General features: G+C 34.9%; 4 protein-coding genes and 1 long non-coding RNA gene across 5 annotated transcripts; 2 read left to right on the top strand and 3 right to left on the bottom strand.

The window, feature by feature from the left end:
* Positions 1–95: 95 nt before the first annotated feature.
* Positions 96–2,090, bottom strand: Arp8 (Actin-related protein 8). The gene has a single exon (XM_076129268.1). The coding sequence runs from the start codon at positions 1,903–1,905 to the stop codon at positions 214–216; it is 1,692 nt and encodes a 563-aa protein (XP_075985383.1). The 5' UTR covers positions 1,906–2,090; the 3' UTR covers positions 96–213.
* Positions 2,091–2,350: 260 nt separating this feature from the next.
* On the top strand, positions 2,351–7,084 carry Syx16 (syntaxin 16). The gene is made up of 4 exons (XM_076129088.1): positions 2,351–2,512; positions 3,722–3,858; positions 5,312–5,484; positions 5,853–7,084. The coding sequence occupies exons 1-4, from the start codon at positions 2,432–2,434 to the stop codon at positions 6,467–6,469; spliced, it is 1,008 nt and encodes a 335-aa protein (XP_075985203.1). The 5' UTR covers positions 2,351–2,431; the 3' UTR covers positions 6,470–7,084.
* Positions 7,085–7,287: 203 nt separating this feature from the next.
* On the bottom strand, positions 7,288–9,353 carry LOC142982549 (uncharacterized). Its single transcript, XR_012960007.1, has 2 exons — positions 9,193–9,353; positions 7,288–8,906 (listed from the first exon to the last, which is right to left on the bottom strand). It is a non-coding gene; the product is annotated as an uncharacterized LOC142982549 (long non-coding RNA).
* A 3,478-nt stretch (positions 9,354–12,831) lies between these two features.
* On the bottom strand, positions 12,832–14,468 carry vih (ubiquitin conjugating enzyme vih). Its single transcript, XM_076129089.1, has 2 exons — positions 14,203–14,468; positions 12,832–13,802 (listed from the first exon to the last, which is right to left on the bottom strand). Exons 1-2 carry the CDS (start codon positions 14,301–14,303, stop codon positions 13,373–13,375), a joined length of 531 nt encoding a protein of 176 aa, XP_075985204.1. The 5' UTR covers positions 14,304–14,468; the 3' UTR covers positions 12,832–13,372.
* Positions 14,469–15,261: 793 nt separating this feature from the next.
* On the top strand, positions 15,262–17,113 carry LOC142982744 (splicing regulator SDE2). Its single transcript, XM_076129421.1, has one exon. The coding sequence runs from the start codon at positions 15,405–15,407 to the stop codon at positions 16,113–16,115; it is 711 nt and encodes a 236-aa protein (XP_075985536.1). The 5' UTR covers positions 15,262–15,404; the 3' UTR covers positions 16,116–17,113.
* Positions 17,114–18,711: the final 1,598 nt, after the last annotated feature.

Below are 18,711 nucleotides of genomic sequence, written 5' to 3'. Positions count from 1 at the left end.
CGGACAGCGTCGCCTATTTGTAGCCGAGGTGATGTGCCAGAGCATGTTATGTAGACGACTGTTTGACATCAAGGGAAAAGGCGAAGCGCTGCTATGTTTATATGTGCGCTGTAACCTTCATTGCCATAGGCAGTAAAAACATGTTATATGTATTTTCGTATATAACAAATAAGAGTAAAACAATGTATTTAAAAACTAAACATTTATTCCTTATCACCAAATAAACGGAGCTCTTTCCCTCAGTATCCTCAACCCGTATCTATTCCATTCACTCTGATTGATCCACAGTTCTATAGCAGACTCCAAACACGACATCACTGCGGCGCCTTTCCACACTGTACTTGCAGGGTCAATGTCCTTTGGTGACGTCACGATTTCCAACTGCTCAGTCTTGTACGTATAAGGTATTTGTAAAGCTAATCGGTTTTGTAACCACAAGTTCAATCCATGGACTTTGACTCCTCCCCCAACTATTAGAATGTTGCTGTACATTTTACGTTTTAGTTCTTCGTTTGGACAACGGTCTATACTTTGTAGTATAGCCGCATCTAGAGCTAAAACTTGTCCAGGAGCTAAGGAAACCACGTCTCCAGGACCACCTTCTAAAGTGTCAACTACAATGTCTTCATCAGGGTTTGCGGCAGGCTGTGCTTCGTTTGTCGCTTCGAACTGTTGACTTTCATTAGCCGTTGGGTCCGCAGTTTCACGCTTCCTTCCCGTTTCTCTCAAAAATTCTGCATCAAAAGGATCTTCCGGGTCACTTGGCTGCCGATTTTGTATTTTTGTTGATTTTGAACCAGTAATTTTCAGGAGGTCTGTATAGAACATTGATAGAGGTGATATTATACACTCATCTCCTACTTGTAACGTGTATTTGTTAATTACGTCACCGGGATGATCAACTAGAAAGGATTTTTCTTGTGGACCGCAAACATCTAAGTTGACATGGCAGAAATTTTCATACAAATTCCTCATTAGAATAACATCTCTTGGGATATTTTCGTTCCAATTTTTGTAAGGAAACGCGCTTTTATGAAACATCCACGATAATGCTTGACATACATCACCAGCTCCATAGTCCATCCGTAACCTTGTAGTCTTATGTGATATGCCATCTTCAACGCATGATATCGCGGTTTTCTGATCGCCAATGTCTACTACACATGCTGAACCTATACCAGCACCAAATGTAGCTCCAACACTCTCTTGGACAAGGAAACAATGACCGAAACCAAGATCCTTCAATAATAATGACATTAGATATTTCAAATGGCTCCTGGAATACAAATCTGGGATGAGCAACACACATCTGTACTTAATAAGTTCTATTAAAGGTATTCCTAGTTTATACTCTATGATAGAGCTCCATATTGTATATAAATCGTTCAGAACTGAAGATATAGAACCTCCGACTTCCGTGTGAATATTGAAGTCACCTCTGCGGTATGGAAAATGAATGTTATATGGCAGTTCTGGGTCTATGTCGAGGACTAGGTCTCCAATTACAATGTCGCACTCAACTTGCGGCCATGGTTCGCCGTCATTTACACATTCCGGCAATGATCGTCGATTAAATGCTGCTATTTGTTGCGGTGGGGTCGCATATCGCCTCGCTCCGTTTGATTGAACACAAGATTGTAATGTATGTGATATTTGTAGCCGACATTCTTCTAGTTCTTCAATCAATTCCTTAGTTTTCGGCACACTGGGCGGGATGAAGGAATCGCGGTATATTTTTCCCCCTGCACGGCGTTTTCTTGCTATACAGTGCAGCTGTTTCACTGGTAGGAGGTCCGAAGCCCTACCTATTCGCACGTAGAGGGATCCAGGATGAATAACAATAATCCTATTGGACGGAAACTGTTGAAAGTGCTCCGGACCCGGTTCGTAAGTTGGCATACTCATTGGTAAGGATTTGTAGCAGCTTCTTAAGTGAAAATGAATTGGCACATCACACTAGGTTTTCTGGCGGAGTGTTTCCTTTTGTAGTTTTGGTAGATTCTGAATTATTTATGATTATTCTGTGCTTTAAAATGTCACTGACTATAAACATAACCTCCTCGCTTTATTCGCCTTATTTGACAGGATGCAAAAACAATAGGGATAGATTCCCGAACGAAATATTATTAAGAAACTAGAAAAATCTAAGTATTCCTTATTCATGTTGTTTAATAAATATATTAAGAGAGAATATGGCAGCCCTATTATTTTCTTTGAATTTTATTTATAAACTAACTAGCGGTAATTAAATTAAAAGGCCTACATTTTACACAATGTATCCGACTAAACTGAATGAACGAAATCCGTATCAGAGAACTGTCACCTGCGCGAGATTGTCATAAATGTCAATCATTGTCGTGTCACGGAATAGGAGAAAATAAACACTTTTCCCCAATTTTTATTGCAAAATTATTTAAAAGTGACCGTGAAAATGGTGTCGAGAAGTCTAACGGAGGTGTTTGTGTTGATGCGAAACAATGCAATCCACAGCCGGCACATATTCGCTGAGCAGGCAAGTGCTTTTACTTGTTATTGATTTCTAGTTTTGTGTACTACATTTGAATATTAAATGATGTAATTTTCGGCAATAAACGAGTAATAAATGGTCGCTGAATATAATTATATATTGTATTAATAAAGTTATGGTTCGCAAATGGATCAAAATATGTCGCATTGTTCGACGCATTTGAAGGTGGTAATAAACTCCTTTATTTATTTGTACTTTACCCTTTCAAGGTTTATAAGTTTATTTATGAACAATAAGTTAGTAAATCATCATCGTTTAATGTGTTTAAAAATAATGACTTCAAACCAGTCTTAGTTATATTTTCTACATAATTAAAAAAAATGTTCACGCCTCTATGTATCGAATTCATTTAACTGAAAAGAAAGCAAAAAGCCGACAGTAACAATAAATCAATGTACTGCTCCTAAACATACAAAGAAAGACTAAGTAATACTCACGAAAACAAACCTTATCAGTTGCTGTTTTGTTTCTCAACAGCAAAATTGTACAATTATACAATATTACTTACTTATTTCTTTTATGGCAATTTAGCATCCACCTTTAGGACAGGTGTACAAATTTATCATAAAAATTCAGGTTCACAAAACATTTCACAGTCAAATTTATTTCATGTTGGATAATAATTACATTATATTTTTAAGCACACATTCTTCAATCTAATTTATTTAGCTTTCTATATTTGTGATTTAAATAATGAATTTGCATAAATGTTGCTGCTTTTATCCAATACTGAAACATCTATTTATGTCAAGCCTCCATACTGGCAAATATAGTGTGGTAAACATTGGGTCTATTTAAAAAAATCCTCACTGAAATGATAATTATTCACTGCTTAAATGTAAACACAGAAATAACTCATCAGCCTATGCTTTTTCCAACTATGTTAGAGTTGACTTCTAGTGTCACAGGATACAGCTGAATACCAGTATTTTCATGGAGAGACTGCCTATTTAACCTCCACAACCCAATTACCTGGGTTATAACACAACACTCTTCAGTAAGACCGGTTGTAGACTTTCAAGCTTCTGACTACTGTTAACAACTGTCAAAGATCTTGGAAAATGACCCACAGTTTATCATGCCCACCCAAGCCGTAGCTTAACCTGAGAAATCGATCTGCACGTTTTTTGTTAATTAAGCCACAAGCTCCTGAAACACAGTAATAATCAAGCAACTTGAATGCACATGTTTCAGGGCAATGAGTCAGAACGCGTTCGTCTCATGCGCAGCAACTCGCACGACATGGAGGCCGGCATGGAGCTGCGCTCCGACTCACACGCGCCCCCGCCCTGGACGGACGCGCTTGAGGAAGCACATTATGTTATTACTAGGTAAATATTAAACTACTATTCTTATATACCTTTAAGTGAAGCTTCAAAAACAGAAAAGATCAATTATAGAATCGATCTAAGTGTTAGGGTTAAAACTTTTGGCAAACTTGACGAATATGTGTAGATGAATGTTCGAGAAAAATGCCACTCAATAACGCCGTCGAATAGTGACGATTGGACCTAAAGGAACTACTCGATCGGCACAAGTCGATATAATGCCGAACTGCATATGTGTGTAGCAACTTGTAGCAAGCCTTTTTGTCTTAGTGCAGTGCACGCTGCGAAAGTTTCGAGAGTTTGATTATTACACACTAGAAACATTTGTGTTGCCCACATGAAGCTGACTTCTACCTGTACCTTTTGTGCTTTATGTCTGTTGTTTATTTCTCCTTTAAAAAACCATCATTGTTGGTCATAGGTCCTAGAATGAAATCATATAAACACACCCACATAAAAATGTAGGAAATAATTTAATCTGTAATTACGGAAATGTTATCAATAACAAGCATTTTAGTTTTAACATAACTTTAGTGTTTATCTGTGTAAAAATCAGTACATGTAGTGTTTAAACACTACAGTAAAATACTGATAAGAATTGTAGATAACTACATAGTGTTAGTGCAAGTGAAATTTCACCTTGACCTGCATAATTTCAGCGTGTGTTTATTTTCTAAGGGTCCATCTAAATATCTACTTAGCTTAGTTACTTTTGGGCATGATGAAGGACCTTTGCTGTCCTGTCGAAGCTTCAAGTCTAATCTATACAACACAGCAGGGGTGTTGCGGATATTCGCATTCACATCCGCAAATGCGGAACAACCGCACGATTGGCGCAGTGGTTAATGTGGTGACCTCGCCGCTATAACCGTAGCGCCGCGTGTGGCGGGTTCGAATCCCACCCGGGACAAACATTTGTATGATGAGTATTTATTCTGAGCATGGTTGTTAATATATCGATATAAGTATGTATTTAGATGTATATAAGTATGTTTATCAGTTATCTGGTTACCATAGTACTAGAGCAGCTCTGCTTCGTTTGGAATCAGATGACCGTGTGTGAGTTGTTCCAAAATATTTATTTAAATATTTAATAAAAAATATTTAATTCATTTATTCGCATCCGACGGATATTCTCGTTTAATACTGCAGCACCTACACTAGTTATTATAGTTCTGCACCTTAAACAGTTTATGTGGTGGTAGATCGTTTGCAGTCCATTTTGCGACGGCTAGCAAAAAAATAGCGGCTCATGTTACTTTGATTCAAGCAATTTTAGAAACTTGACACTTGCAATTACATGGAATAACATACCATTCAGTTATTTAAATCAAATTGTTTTCAAAGTCAGAACAATCATACCGTATTTTTTGTTCAAGAATCTAGTGTTTAACTGCCACTGAAAGTAAACAAATTATTTCAAGTTGTATATAATTATGCTTGAAAATTTATCCAGGTTAAAAACGAAATTGTCGGAGCTACAGTCCCGGCATGAGAAGCAGATCCGGCGGCCGTCGCTGGACGACACGACGGAACAGCAACACATTCAGCGACTGACCACGGAGATCGGCAGACACTTCACACACGCGCACACGCATCTTACTGCGATTAAAGCGCAGATTAGACATGGTGAGTACTTTAACTGTATTTTTTTATGACAATGTGAAGAGGCAGAACATTTTGTATAGGTTGTGGCACGTGGCGTGACGTCTGCCTACCCCTCTGTACGGGAAAAAAGCGTTATTTTGTGCATTTAAGTAGGCACGAAGCTAAAGAAATTTGCCTTTTGCGAGTTTCCAGCATTCTGAGTTTTGACTATCACTTATGATAAATCACTGTCTGGATAACTCTGTTCATCAATCCATCGATCTCCATGCAAAATTTCATCAAGAATGATTGGTTGTAAGAAGTGTAAAAATCAGACAACTTTTGACATTTATTCATATTTATACATATACTTAATTTACTTTTCTCACCCGCTCTTTTACATGTTCCAGGCAATAAAACAGAGCAGCAACTAGCAACAAACGTAGTCCTAGCCCTCGTCACGATCCTGCAAGACCTGAGCGTCACCTTCCGCACAGCACAGTCCAACTACCTCAAGTCGCTCACGTCCAGAGAAGAACGATCCAACGCCTACTTCGAGCTGCCCAACTTTGAAGAACTAAGCCTGGACGACAACGACCTGCTCCCAGGTTTGTCCAACAACCAAACAGACTTACTATTCTCATTACCTAGTACGTCAGGCACACAGAAATTTGACAATGAAGAATTTCAACGGCCCGCGTTAAGTCAGAAACAATTACTACTCATACAAGAAGAGAATACGAGAGATGTAGCAGAAAGAGAGGAAGAAGTGAATAAAATAGTTCGTTCTATAGTAGATTTGAATGATATTTTTAAAGATTTAGCGCATATGGTGCATGAACAAGGTACTGTGTTGGACCGAATAGATTATAATATAGAACAAACTCAGGTGCAGGTTCATGAAGGGTACAAACAGTTGCAGAAAGCGGAGAGGTATCAGAGAAAGAATAGAAAGATGCACTGTATATTAATGTTGGCGGTCACTATTATAGTATTAGTTGTGTTATTGATCATTGTTAAGAGCTAGTAGGTGTAGAGACGGGAGTACGCCTTATTTTACGTAGTTACGGTTTCGGCCTGATATCGTAATATGTTTATAGTCATTGCAATTCTCAAATTAGTGTGAAGTAACGCAATTTTACTCATGTGCCTGAGTAGGGGTGTCCACTTAAAAAATATATCGATATTTATATTCGATGTAAAACATCGGATTCCAGCATCGATGTTTATCGATATATCGCTAGAAAACATCGATATTTTTCTACTATCGAATACTTTTCACAAAAGTTTAATATTACCTTTTTCCAGTGAAATGCGCAAAATTTGTGGTCTTTGATTTTGCAGGTGTGAATGTAGAATCAGATACCAGAGTAACATAGCTAAACTAATAGTGTAATGATAGTGATTTTCTATGAGAATCACTATCATTACATAGTTACTTAAATAGAATTGTAATACTAAGATAATGGTGAGATGACTGAAATGAGTTATACCTACATTTGCAAGTGAAATATAAACGACAAATTAATAGAAATATTTATTACATATCACATAACTTCAAAACAGTAAAAGAAAACAAAAGACTTATTTAGTACTAGCCTTAATCTAGGTATGTACCTGCAAAAACTTACTTTCACTTTACCTATTTAATTAAAACCAATGCTCTTTAGACAAACTTTGCAAAAATAAAAGTTTACTTAATCTTTTACCTTTCATTCTATTTCTTTGTTGATTAACTATTTGAGCAGCCTTAGAAAATAATCGTTCGGATGGAACAGAAGTCCCAACAATAGTCAAATATTTGAAGGCAATCTTATAAAGCTTAGGAAATTGAATTTTTAGATCTTGCCAAATCTCTAAAGGATTCTCATTGAGCCTTCCTACTACTGGACTACGCAAGTACATTGATAATTCATCAGAAATTGCATCATCTGATTGTGATGATTTCCAACTCTTGCTTACTAGTTTGTGATGATTATCCCATAAAGAAAAGCTCTCTTCTAGTTTTTCAGATTGATCAGAATCTGATTCGGACATTTCAATATTTTGTGTAGTATTTTTCATAAAGTCTTTAATTTTTGCGACTGCTGTGGAGCAAGCAAGTGCGTCTTGGAAGTGAATTTTTTTATACCTGGGATCCAATACAGTTGCTATGGCGAGTGGAGTTACCCTCTCGATAGCGCCCATTCTTTTTTCAATTTCATTAAGCACAAACGATTTCAATTCATTGGCAAGCGAATCTTCCAATTGGAGAGGTTGGATTTTTAAAACCAAGCAATGAACTAACGGAATCACCTTGCTGCTTGTGCAGTAACTGTCCCCAGAAACTTCTTTAGTAGCAGCTTCCAGCGGTCTTAAAACTAATAACACAGAAGAAAGAACTGACAGTTCTGATGCATTAAGCATAGGTGGCGCTGTCTTATGGCGAAATATTATTTCATTGATTACAATACGTAACTCTAAAAATCTCTCAATCATATAGTAGGTGCTGTTCCATCTTGTTGAAACTTCTTGAATTAACTTTGTTTCTTTTTCTGTGGCTTTTCTTAATTCATTGCTTGCTGTATTACTTTGCTTGAACCATGTTACAATAGTCTTGACCTTAGTTATTAGATTTTGCAATTCTGGACAGTGTCAATTCTGGTCAATGTTCCATTCAGAACAAGAGTTCAGAAGCATCTCAGCAATATGATCCGAAGTGTTACGGTCAAATGACTGATATACTCCAAGAGTAATAGAAAAAACGGTACATATACCAAAGTGACCGGTAATTCCAAGAAAGCTTCTCATACTCATTGTTTCTGTCCACATATCGGTTGTAAGTGTTATATTTTCTACACTTTTTAGTTTATTTTTAAACACAGCTGATAATGCATCATATTTGTCATCAACCCAGCGAGTCAACGTTGTCTTACTTGGAAGCTTGTAATGTGGTGCAGTTACTTTCATAAGATTACGAAAACCGTCATTTTCTACAATCGTGAAAGGTTGATTATCTTTGCAAATCATGTAGATGAGGGCATTGTTGACTTTCAAAGTTTTATTGCCACTTTCCGAATAAGCAGATATATTTTCGAAGCTTTCATGAATCGACTTTTGCCGTTTTAATGGCGGAGGTACAGGATTATCGACATGGATACCTTTTGACGCAGCTGTACTTGTTGATGGCAGTGGTTCAGGGCTGGGAAAAACAGGTTCAGAATCTGCTTCATTTGTTTTTGTAACTGTTTCATTGTGGATATTTAGTAAGTTGACATTGTTCAACACTTGCGAATTTTCTTTATTCATATCTAAAAACGCAGCCTTATGGATATTTTTTACGTGGCTAAACAGGTTTGATGTATTGCCACAAGATTTAATTTGTTTTTGACAAATTTTGCACTTTACAAGATTCTCATTTCCCTCAATTTTCGTAAAAAACTTCCATACATGACTTTTCTTTGGAGGCGCCATCTTGTTATTAACTAAAATAAAAGAATAAATCAATTAATGTTTATTTTTTTCTACAATTTTATTTTGTGTCGTAGGTAGTATCATACCAGTATTTGAGTTAATTTGTTTATAAGCTTAAAAATTGAAATGAAAAATACACTTAAGAAATGATTCGATGCGATATTTATTGTTATTATGAAATGTATTATAATATAAAATATCATTATGTTATAATATATCTTAAATATAAAACACTGTCACAAACAAGTAGAGGTTAGGTTAGGTTTATAAACATAATAGGAGTATAACATTACATACCTTTTCAACTTCGAACTAGCAATCAGATGATGCATCAACTCAATTATTTTAGAGTAATTAATTATAGTAGCAAGTAAAAGTCTTACATAAACTTGTCTTAGATATAAAATCAAAACAATGATTTAATGCGTTACCGACCGCCAAACAGCAAAAGTCGACGTAAAAACAAAGAATGAGTCCAATGAGTGAATGAGAGTGAAAATAAATAGAATGAACCTATAGAATCCACAGATTATATAAATTTAGAGTGAATAATCAATCGATCTGTCAGCAGGATGGAATGGATTAGGTAATTAAGCTGGTCCATCACAGATGTGTTAAAATTATTTAGTTTTTTAGTAGATTATACAAAAAGAAAATAAAAAAAACAAATATTCGATGTTTCTATAAATATATCGATATATCGAATACAATAAATATTTGACAAAACATCGAATCAATCCGATATATCGTAAAGAAAACATCGAATAAATTCGATATATCGATGTTAAGTGAATATCCCTATGCCTGAGTGTAGCGACATGCTGTTGAGGGGAAGGTGAAACATAAAAAATAACAAGCGAAAAGAATACGTTTGCTAAATGGTGGGAGTTTGTTCCTGATCGCTAGATGGTATTATTTACATTTTTTGCTGTATATTGTGTTGCCACAAGCAAAAAGGCACAATTAAGAAGAAATGCAATTTGTTTTTTCTGGTTTGTGAATTGCATTGTCTATAAATATGAAACAAATGTATAAAACAAGACATGAATGTATGTGGGCATTAAAGAATTGTAATTGATCTCAAATCACGTCTGGGCAGAATATCTTTATACAGATATAGAGTAAAGCATTTCATTATCAAATTGACCATTCAAACATTTTTATAGTTAAAGGAGAAACATAGTATAGGTGCCACCAAACAACTTGAACAATTTCGCTACATCATAATGAATGATAATAATTACTACAATACACGGCGGCGAGACCTATCTAGCAGAACAGTTAACCGAGACTTCTCTATACTGATTCTACGTTCAGCTTTCTTTCTGAAAGATTCTCTATAGTCCGACAACGTAGAATTCGGTGTATTTCTAAATTAAAGTAGCTGCATCAAGCAGCCGACAGTCAGCTGCGTAAGTCTTTGTTTCACTTACCTTCTAAATGTTAATTGTTGTATTTGCTTACTCTCTACTAAGTTGTTGGACAGTGTTCAAGTTGTTTGGCCACACCTATAACTTTAGACTTATCATCAAAAGTAACATAAAAGGTAAAGATAAAATAATAACAAAATGCCGTATTTACATAATGCCCATTGTCATACAGCTTCCATACAATACTGAATGAATGAATGAGCCCCGTGAATGAACTAATTTATTATAGAATAGTTTGTATATAACGATCGACCATGTTGATAGAGGCTAAGGTTTAGGTGATGTTACATACTTTTTGGCTCCTAATTTATGGCTATCAGCAAGAACTTAATAAAAACGCTTCAGGTTGATGAAAGTAAGCAACTTTGTTAATGTAAAGGATGCGAAGTCTTTAATTTCTAGTTAGCCAGTTTGATGGCTTCGAGACCTTACTCCTGCTTACTCCTCACTCCTTTCGGTTATAGAACATCAATATCAGTCTATTTTTGAATCATAAATTACTTAAAATTTTAAGCATTCGTTTTCTGGTCTCTGTCTACCCCATGGGACATATGTATGTATCTTTAACCATTTCTAAAAGTTGCTATAATTTTGTATTTAAATTACGAGCCAAAAAGTACGAAAATAAATATTGTTGTATAAATGATGCACATATTCTAGTCTCTATATTATTATATCTTTAGTTTAAGTCATGTAAGTATTATTTAAGACGTATTTATCCAGACTTTTGAAGTTATTGTGCGAGTGGTACCTTGTGTTGTGAACAGAAAAATATCATTGATTGAGTTAAGTTTGTACGCCATCCTGATACAAATTACAGCTGCAGTCAACTCCAAAAATCGCTAAACTTATTCAATATTTTAATACCCTATCTTCTGAAGCCGGTCGGTTTTGTGTTTCTATAAAAACTTAGTTATAGACACACACCCTTACGATACCCTAACCCTATATTATTATGCCTTTATGATTATGTATCGGATAATCTACCTGAAAAACAATAAGGCAAAAAATGGCGTAAAGAGTTCGTCTAAATGTTTTATAGCTTTCTGGGCGCCGTGAAACTGGCTGGTAATTAGAATAAAAAGTCTCTCAGTTATATTTTTCTGCTCTAGCAACAATTTGTTGTTACTGTATGTGTGTGCCAATGTTGCCAATCCTAAAGTACCTTATCATGAAATATATCATCTTATATACTTACATAAATTATTTGAACAATATATAATAATATTATAACATATATTTTACGTTTAAAGTGTATGAAAACCTTATTTGACCACTACTTGGCTTTACTTTACAAATTACTTGCATTTATTTGACTGATTTAGGAATCTAATTATAAATTTAGATACAAAAGTATTATTTATTTATTGTAATTACACTACTTACTCCTCATTCAATATTATTTTAATGAAAATAAAATTGTAACTTCTTATTTCTCGTACATTCAAAAGCTTCGATTGACGGGTGATTTTAAAAGTTGTAGATAAATGTCGGATAACCCTATTTGATGGATAAAGTAACAATAAATCTGTACTAAATCCATTAATCATATGATTACTGAAACTCATTATAATATGAAACTGTACTAAAGATATCATTTGATTTAGCAAGCAGTGAACTTGTATTATGTTTACTTTACAGTCAAAATTCTTATATGTACTTATATACTTATTATTTTTCATATCCATCATATCGTAATGCGGCACGCTCGGAGAGTATGGTATAAGTAAACTTTTATATTACATGTAACGTGTTATGTACAATGTATATATTGTTAACTATGACATCAAAGTGATAATATAACAACATTCGAACTACTTTGTTGTTTTATTTTAGTTATAGACCTGTGTTATAAACTGTAATTTAGTGTATTTATCTATAGAAATACATAAATATTAAAATTTTCGCTATATAATGTATGTTGGAGGACAAGTGTGACAGTACTTTCTAGCAAAGGTGCGAAATCATACATAATTAGCGCCTATTATAAATCAACACGTACTGCTTTCGAGAATCAAACCTACTACCTACATCAACTTATGTGATCTGTAAAATAAGTAGGTTTAATAATTTTGTAAGAATCACAATAAAAAATCAAGGCAGTTTTTCTAACTTTACTGTAGTAATGCTCATAGTAGCTATTCTATAATCTGTTGTAGTACAATTAACATACTTTCGGGGGTCAATGTGTCAGGTTGGTGTGACCTCTGAGGCTAGACAGACAGGTCAATGACCTCATCTCTACAGTGCCCTCTATCTTTTGTACTCTTAACCTTTTCTGATAAAAGACAGATCAAACATTTAATCTCAAATCTTTTTACTATATTTGTTTTATTATAGTAGTCAAAGAATTGTGTAGGTTATTTTAACTGGGATTTATGCTTTATAAGATAGAAATAGAATTAAAATAGTAAAAGTTGGCACTAGAACCCAATAGATAGTGCTAGTTAATAGAGTTTTACCATTATTGTTTAGCTGGGTTATAGGGGTGAAAGTAAACAAAACATTCAATTGCACTAAAGAATTATAATTGTCAGTGATTTAATGTACACGGACACCGCACCATCGGGCTGCAGGATTCACACGCTTGAGTTACAAACATTAACTAAACTACAACCTCCCTGATAACTTAAACTTACAAACAACTCAATGAGAAACACAGTCAAGATGATTCTATACAAAACAATGTAGATTTTATAAGAAAACGAGCAGCCCTACTTGATAACATATGAGAAAAACTTATGTTGAGCTAGCACAAGATCAGTATTATTTTAGAATTGTTCCTTATTAGCTATAAATATGCATACAATTTTGATATTATGCTCTCAGGTAAACTATCACAGTCATATACCACCTAATTTACTATCTACATATAGCCAAGAATCTGGAAGTCAAATTAAACATCAAGTAGAACTCCTCGGAACAGAAACATGTAACTCCTCATATGAATCCCGCTACAGTCATGCATTCAAACATTCACAACACAAGATACAACGCAAAAATCAAAAATATTTTCTTCAATTTGGACAAACAAAAACAAGATTCCACTATGAGTCTCTGTGCTTATTGTAAAATTCATCTAGGTACTTCTTGTAAGCTGGCTGGTTAGGCCAGAGGTACGATGCTTGTTGATTTAACGGACTGTGGGTATTGGGTTCTGCTAGCAAACTTTGGATAGACAGAAGAACAGTGCGCACGTCGTACAATGCCGTCCATTTGTCCTTCAATATATCTAAACAAATAAGTCCACAAGTATCTACATTAGGGTGAAAACAAGGTGTTATAAATTTCACCATTGGAGGTGCGTAAGGATATGAGTTAGGGAACTCTAAAGATAGTTTGTACTTGTGGCCCGAGTACACAGTGTCCTGCGGTCCATTTATGGTGCCAATCCATTTAAATAGATTTTCACTTTCAGGGAATGCTGATATTCCCTTGTCAGCACATCTCATCAGCTTCATTAACTCCTTTTGAAGTCTGTCAACAAAGAAACAGTAATGTTATTGTCTTGTGAATGCAACTGACCACCTGCAAAACCTGTTTTGAGTTTGAATTGAAATGTCCAACGGATTTTAACGAATTACGAAAAAAAATTTAAACTAAACAAAGGCAATGGACCCTGATTATTGGAGGTCACAGCAGTCGCAAGGACTGCTTTTGTTAAAGATACACGTCACTGAGCACGAAACACAAAAGTGTTAAGTCGACGTCAATTCGCAAAGCAACCGTTAGGGCTCCAACGTGTTTAACGTGTTATGCATCGTTAAAACTGCTTCTGACGGATAACTTTGCCACTTGTATCGATTTAACTACAATGCGAACATAACATTCGAAGTAGCGAAGGGAACAATCGTTAATTCAATGTAATTTCACTCACCGTTTGCTCACAGCATGATTATCTTTAAGTTTTATCGTATCTTCATTTTGTTTAGCTGGATTTGACGAAGACGCGTAATGTGGATTAATATTTTGAGCCATAATACGTTGGGTGAATAAAATCAGATGCCTCCAATTCCACTAATTTTCTGTTATACGAAGACAACTTCCTGTTTAATTTGAAAAAGCTCAATTTTTATTGGATATTTCACACACGTTTGACAGCGAAACGTAATGGCGGCAATCTACGTAGGTAACAACGCCATCTACAGGTCAAACATTACTTTAGGGTCTAATTGTTTATGGTTTTCCTTTAACACGAAAAGGATTTGTCTAATTAATTAGTATCGATATGACGTTGATATAAAATAAATAGATTATTTTTGTGTTATAATTTTACAATTTTGCATTTTTCATATGAAAAATATAGTGAGCTTCTTGAGTCTTATAGCTATTTGTTCACCGAATGTAATTTAAGCTTAATATTATTGTAATCCATGTTATCAATTAGTATTAGCTCCTGAACTTTTAATTGTAAATAGTCAGAAAAGGTTAATATTACTTAGATAAATTGACTGGTTAGCTTTCTAAGTTATATGCTCCAGATGATAAAATTGACCGCTTTGTAAGTTTAACTTTCACTTTCTTTGTTCATTTGAGCGTGAAATTAAAAATCAGTGACGGGATTATTTAATAGAAAAGAAAGAGTATTGCTTAGTAGTCTATTTAAGATGTTGATAGTAGTAATTACGGTCAGTTTTTATTAAGATTTTGTGCAGAAATAACAGTGTATAGCGACCAAAATGACACCTAAAGTAAGTTCCATAATTTTTACATCGTTGTCAAGCCTGCATTTTCCTTTTCAATATTGATGAAGATCTGGTACTGGATATTATTTTTTATTAAACTGGAATAAAAAGTTTTGTTCTATCCTATATCATTGATAAATTAAAGTAAAGTGTTGGTAAGTACCGACCTACCTAAACGCGTAATTTCTAGTAATTTTTAATCTATGGCTCAATCAATAAATAATAGACAAACATTCGTTCGTTTTAGTTCATTATACTTCATTCGTACGTGATATTTCATATTTGTCAACTTCGACGTAATTGTTTATAAATTTTAATTTCGCCAAAGGTCGTAATATTATCGTGCATTCGGTAGTTATTTCATTGTAACAAAACATTCGTGAAAATCTGCATCATGCCGTGTCTAGTATACTTTGAAAACCGATGTGTCGAGGGAGTACATTGCACAGATGTGTCATCATTGAAACGTGAAATTTCGCAAAAACATGGTGTTCCAATTTGCGACTTATTTGCTACGCTTAACGGGAGGCCTGTGTCGGACGATTGCGACATCTCGTCGACCAATAATGTTGTCAGATTGTCGTCAAAACTCGTCGGAGGGAAAGGCGGATTTGGTTCTATGTTACGAGCGATTGGCGCACAAATTGAGAAGACTACGAATCGAGAAGCTTGCAGGGACCTCTCTGGACGTCGTTTGAGAGATATAAATGAAGAGAAAAGGCTTAGGAAGTGGTTGGAAGGTCAAGAAGAGCGAGAGAAGGAGGCATCAGACAGAAAACGCAGGAAACTCGAGAGGTTGGTGGCTGAACCGAAGATTAACGTGGATCTGAACCCCGCCTATGAGAAGGAGCGTCAAGATTTGCCTGAGCGCGTGAGTTCAGCTGTGGAAGCTGGTTGGCAGGCTGCTGGCTCATCAAATGCTGTGAAAAGGAAGTCTGATGTTGAGGCAAAGAAGCCCAAGAAAGCCAAGATGTGGATTGATGCGGATCTATCAGATTGTTCATCATCTCTTAGTGAAGATGAACAAGAGGAGGCACTGTCAAAGAGCCCGGCTTCAACAGACAGTGGCAATGAGACAGACCAGGCTGCTAGTACTTCAAAATAGCTATTAAGAATGTCATAATTGTTGATTAACTAGTAATTATTGATACAAGTGACTGTTCACACTAGTAATGAACATGTATATAATTTAATGATTTTGTACCTTATGAAGACTGTGGAATGTCTTGATTTTTTCTACTGTAGAAGTAGTATAGGGGTAATATTGCTGGATGATGAATGAGTTATACTATTACTACCAAAAATACTAATAATTTGGTCCAAAAATATTGTTTTCATCTGCTGCATTTATGATAAAGAGTACTTTCTTGTTTCTTGTCCTACCCTTATCAACAAACAGCAACAATTTTGCTATTAAACTGTGGCAATATGATTTTTGAATATTTTTTTTAATTATGAGAAAAAATATCGTAAGGAAATTGTACCATGTGTAATTGTAATTGTATGTTAGTTAAATTCCCCAAGTTAGTTCATACATTGTTTGTGCAGGAATTGTCTTGTTAGAGAGATCAATAATCAATCATAATCTTTTCATGTACTGGTGTGTAGAATTTTTTACGCACCGTAACAGAATAAGTAGTTGCATGGGTATTAGAATTATAATTATTATGTCAATATTTATTGTGGTAGCACACAAAATTATGTATAAAATGTTAATTTTAATAAATAGGTTTAAGACACATGCGGTTTTTTATTTATTGCTTTCACGCGTTTTGCTAATCATATCTACAAATAATGTATAGATTCTCTAAACAAAAGTATTTGGTTGCTAAAGCTTTATTATAAAGAAACCAAACCTTATCGCATCAGAAAATTATGTCCATTAGTTGCGGTGCGTTACCACTAGATGGCGCTTATATCGCGATTATTAAGCCTTTTCCGACAGTCTTACCTTGTTTTTATTAAATTATCAAATTAATATGTGTATTTAGTGAAAAGCTACTAAAAAGGATAATACATTGTTAACCACGCAGTCCAGTTCGATTCTCGGGCTTCTACAATACAATCGAAATAGCGCCTCAGTAAATATTACATAACTTTCTTCATTTGCGTACAAGTAACTTGTCTCCTGAACAGCACGTTATAACGCTTCCTTCACTTACAGAAGACAGTGTGGACCGCGATAGTGCTGCTATCCATGGTGCTGCTGGCAGCCGCCAGACCTCAGGAGTTCGATGATGATGAGGATAATCAAGATCAAGCTGAAGATAGAAAAGGTAAATGTACCTACCAATTTATGAATGTAATTAATGTAACAATAAGGAATTAATATCTACGGTTTAAAGAAAAAAAAATGATATGGCCTAAAAAATGTGTTGTACAGTACTAGGGAGAAATTAAATATTAATGTAACATCACGTAAACATGTAAGTAGCAATGTAACATGTTTTAATTTTGTGTTTACTTGTCAACAGACGACCCCGCCCGTGTTCAAATAAAGGTGTACAGAGGCCCCACGAACCATGACGGATCTGCCCCGTGGGGATTTTGGGTCAAACAACCTTCCGACGATCAATAAATAATTAACTTTTATTTTAACCTTTATATTTTTATTTTTTACTCTATGGTAGTACCAGTTAGTTTAACTATTAGACAATAGATGGCGTTAATGATTTTTGCTTGTAAAACCAAAGACTACTGTTAATTTGTTTTTATTTTTAATTTGTATCGGAATAGGGGTCGTAACAATAATTTTAAGAGTTTAGTACTAACAATAAAATTATTTTAAGTTGAACAGCGTTTTATTTCCGTTTGGAGACATTTTCAGAACCTAATAAGTTGCTAATTGATGAAAATTCAGGAGTTTCATTCCTAAGACTAAACTAGGAGTACTAATATAACAAGCTTTCCTGAGTTATACACACAGTAATTTAGTTGTTTAGATAACTGAAAAACACACGTTGCCTAGTAACTAAGCTAGAGTATTCAAAATCCTCGTAAACGATAGGTATTGATAATATCCGTTAGTAAACAGATTCAGAAGATAGTTTACTGTTACCATGGCATGTTACATCATAGAATCGGCCTATGTTTTCAAAATATCGTGTCCGATGAGTTAAAACAATTCAGAGCGGTAATATGCCGCTAAACACACACGAAACAAGGCTTTCAATAATATTATTTTAGCGATACGATTAAATTTATAATCGATGATTCTATTTGTCAAGCAGGGCTCGTAACACCATTTTGGTTCGATACGATACTATCGAGATACTATCTAGATCTTATCGGCTAGCAGTCAGTTTACCAATTTTGATTGTCACTTCGCAGGGCTAATTTAACATTTTCTATTTTGGCCAAAATTCAAAGATTTTGTAAGGCAAAGATAGAGCAAGTTGTGATTTTCTTTGAAACCCATTTAAGAACGACTTTCTCATCCCATAGTTTCAAATGCAAAAGTTGCAAAAATTCCGCGATGTCCGAATAAACTGGTTATCTATCTATCGTATGGTTAGTGATCAACCTAGTGTCAAAGTTGATCAAGCCGCCCGAAAGGCTGACGGCACAAGATAAGTAGCAGTAAAATTGATGAATTGAGTATCTCGACTGGCATCTATGCAAAATACTTCACTAACTCTAAGTTTTTCAGTGCGTAGGTATATCGTATGTGAATACCTACTAATCAGTTCCCCTCGGAACTC

This window comes from Anticarsia gemmatalis, chromosome 22 (assembly GCF_050436995.1).
Source record: "Anticarsia gemmatalis isolate Benzon Research Colony breed Stoneville strain chromosome 22, ilAntGemm2 primary, whole genome shotgun sequence".
Classification (NCBI taxonomy): domain Eukaryota; kingdom Metazoa; phylum Arthropoda; class Insecta; order Lepidoptera; family Erebidae; genus Anticarsia; species Anticarsia gemmatalis.
The sequence above is the reverse complement of the archived record's forward strand: the minus strand, read 5'-3'. Positions and strand labels throughout refer to the sequence as shown.

Coding starts and splice junctions, on each gene's coding strand:
- LOC142982744 (XM_076129421.1), top strand. CDS start 15,405: ATGCCGTGTCTAGTATACTTTGAAAACCGATGTGTCGAGGGAGTACAT.
- Arp8 (XM_076129268.1), bottom strand. CDS start 1,905: ATGAGTATGCCAACTTACGAACCGGGTCCGGAGCACTTTCAACAGTTT.
- vih (XM_076129089.1), bottom strand. CDS start 14,303: ATGGCTCAAAATATTAATCCACATTACGCGTCTTCGTCAAATCCAGCT. Junction 13,803..14,202: donor AATCATGCTGTGAGCAAACG/GTGAGTGAAATT, acceptor CTTTGTTGACAG/ACTTCAAAAGGAGTTAATGA.
- Syx16 (XM_076129088.1), top strand. CDS start 2,432: ATGGTGTCGAGAAGTCTAACGGAGGTGTTTGTGTTGATGCGAAACAAT. Junction 2,513..3,721: donor GGCACATATTCGCTGAGCAG/GCAAGTGCTTTT, acceptor CACATGTTTCAG/GGCAATGAGTCAGAACGCGT. Junction 5,485..5,852: donor TAAAGCGCAGATTAGACATG/GTGAGTACTTTA, acceptor TACATGTTCCAG/GCAATAAAACAGAGCAGCAA.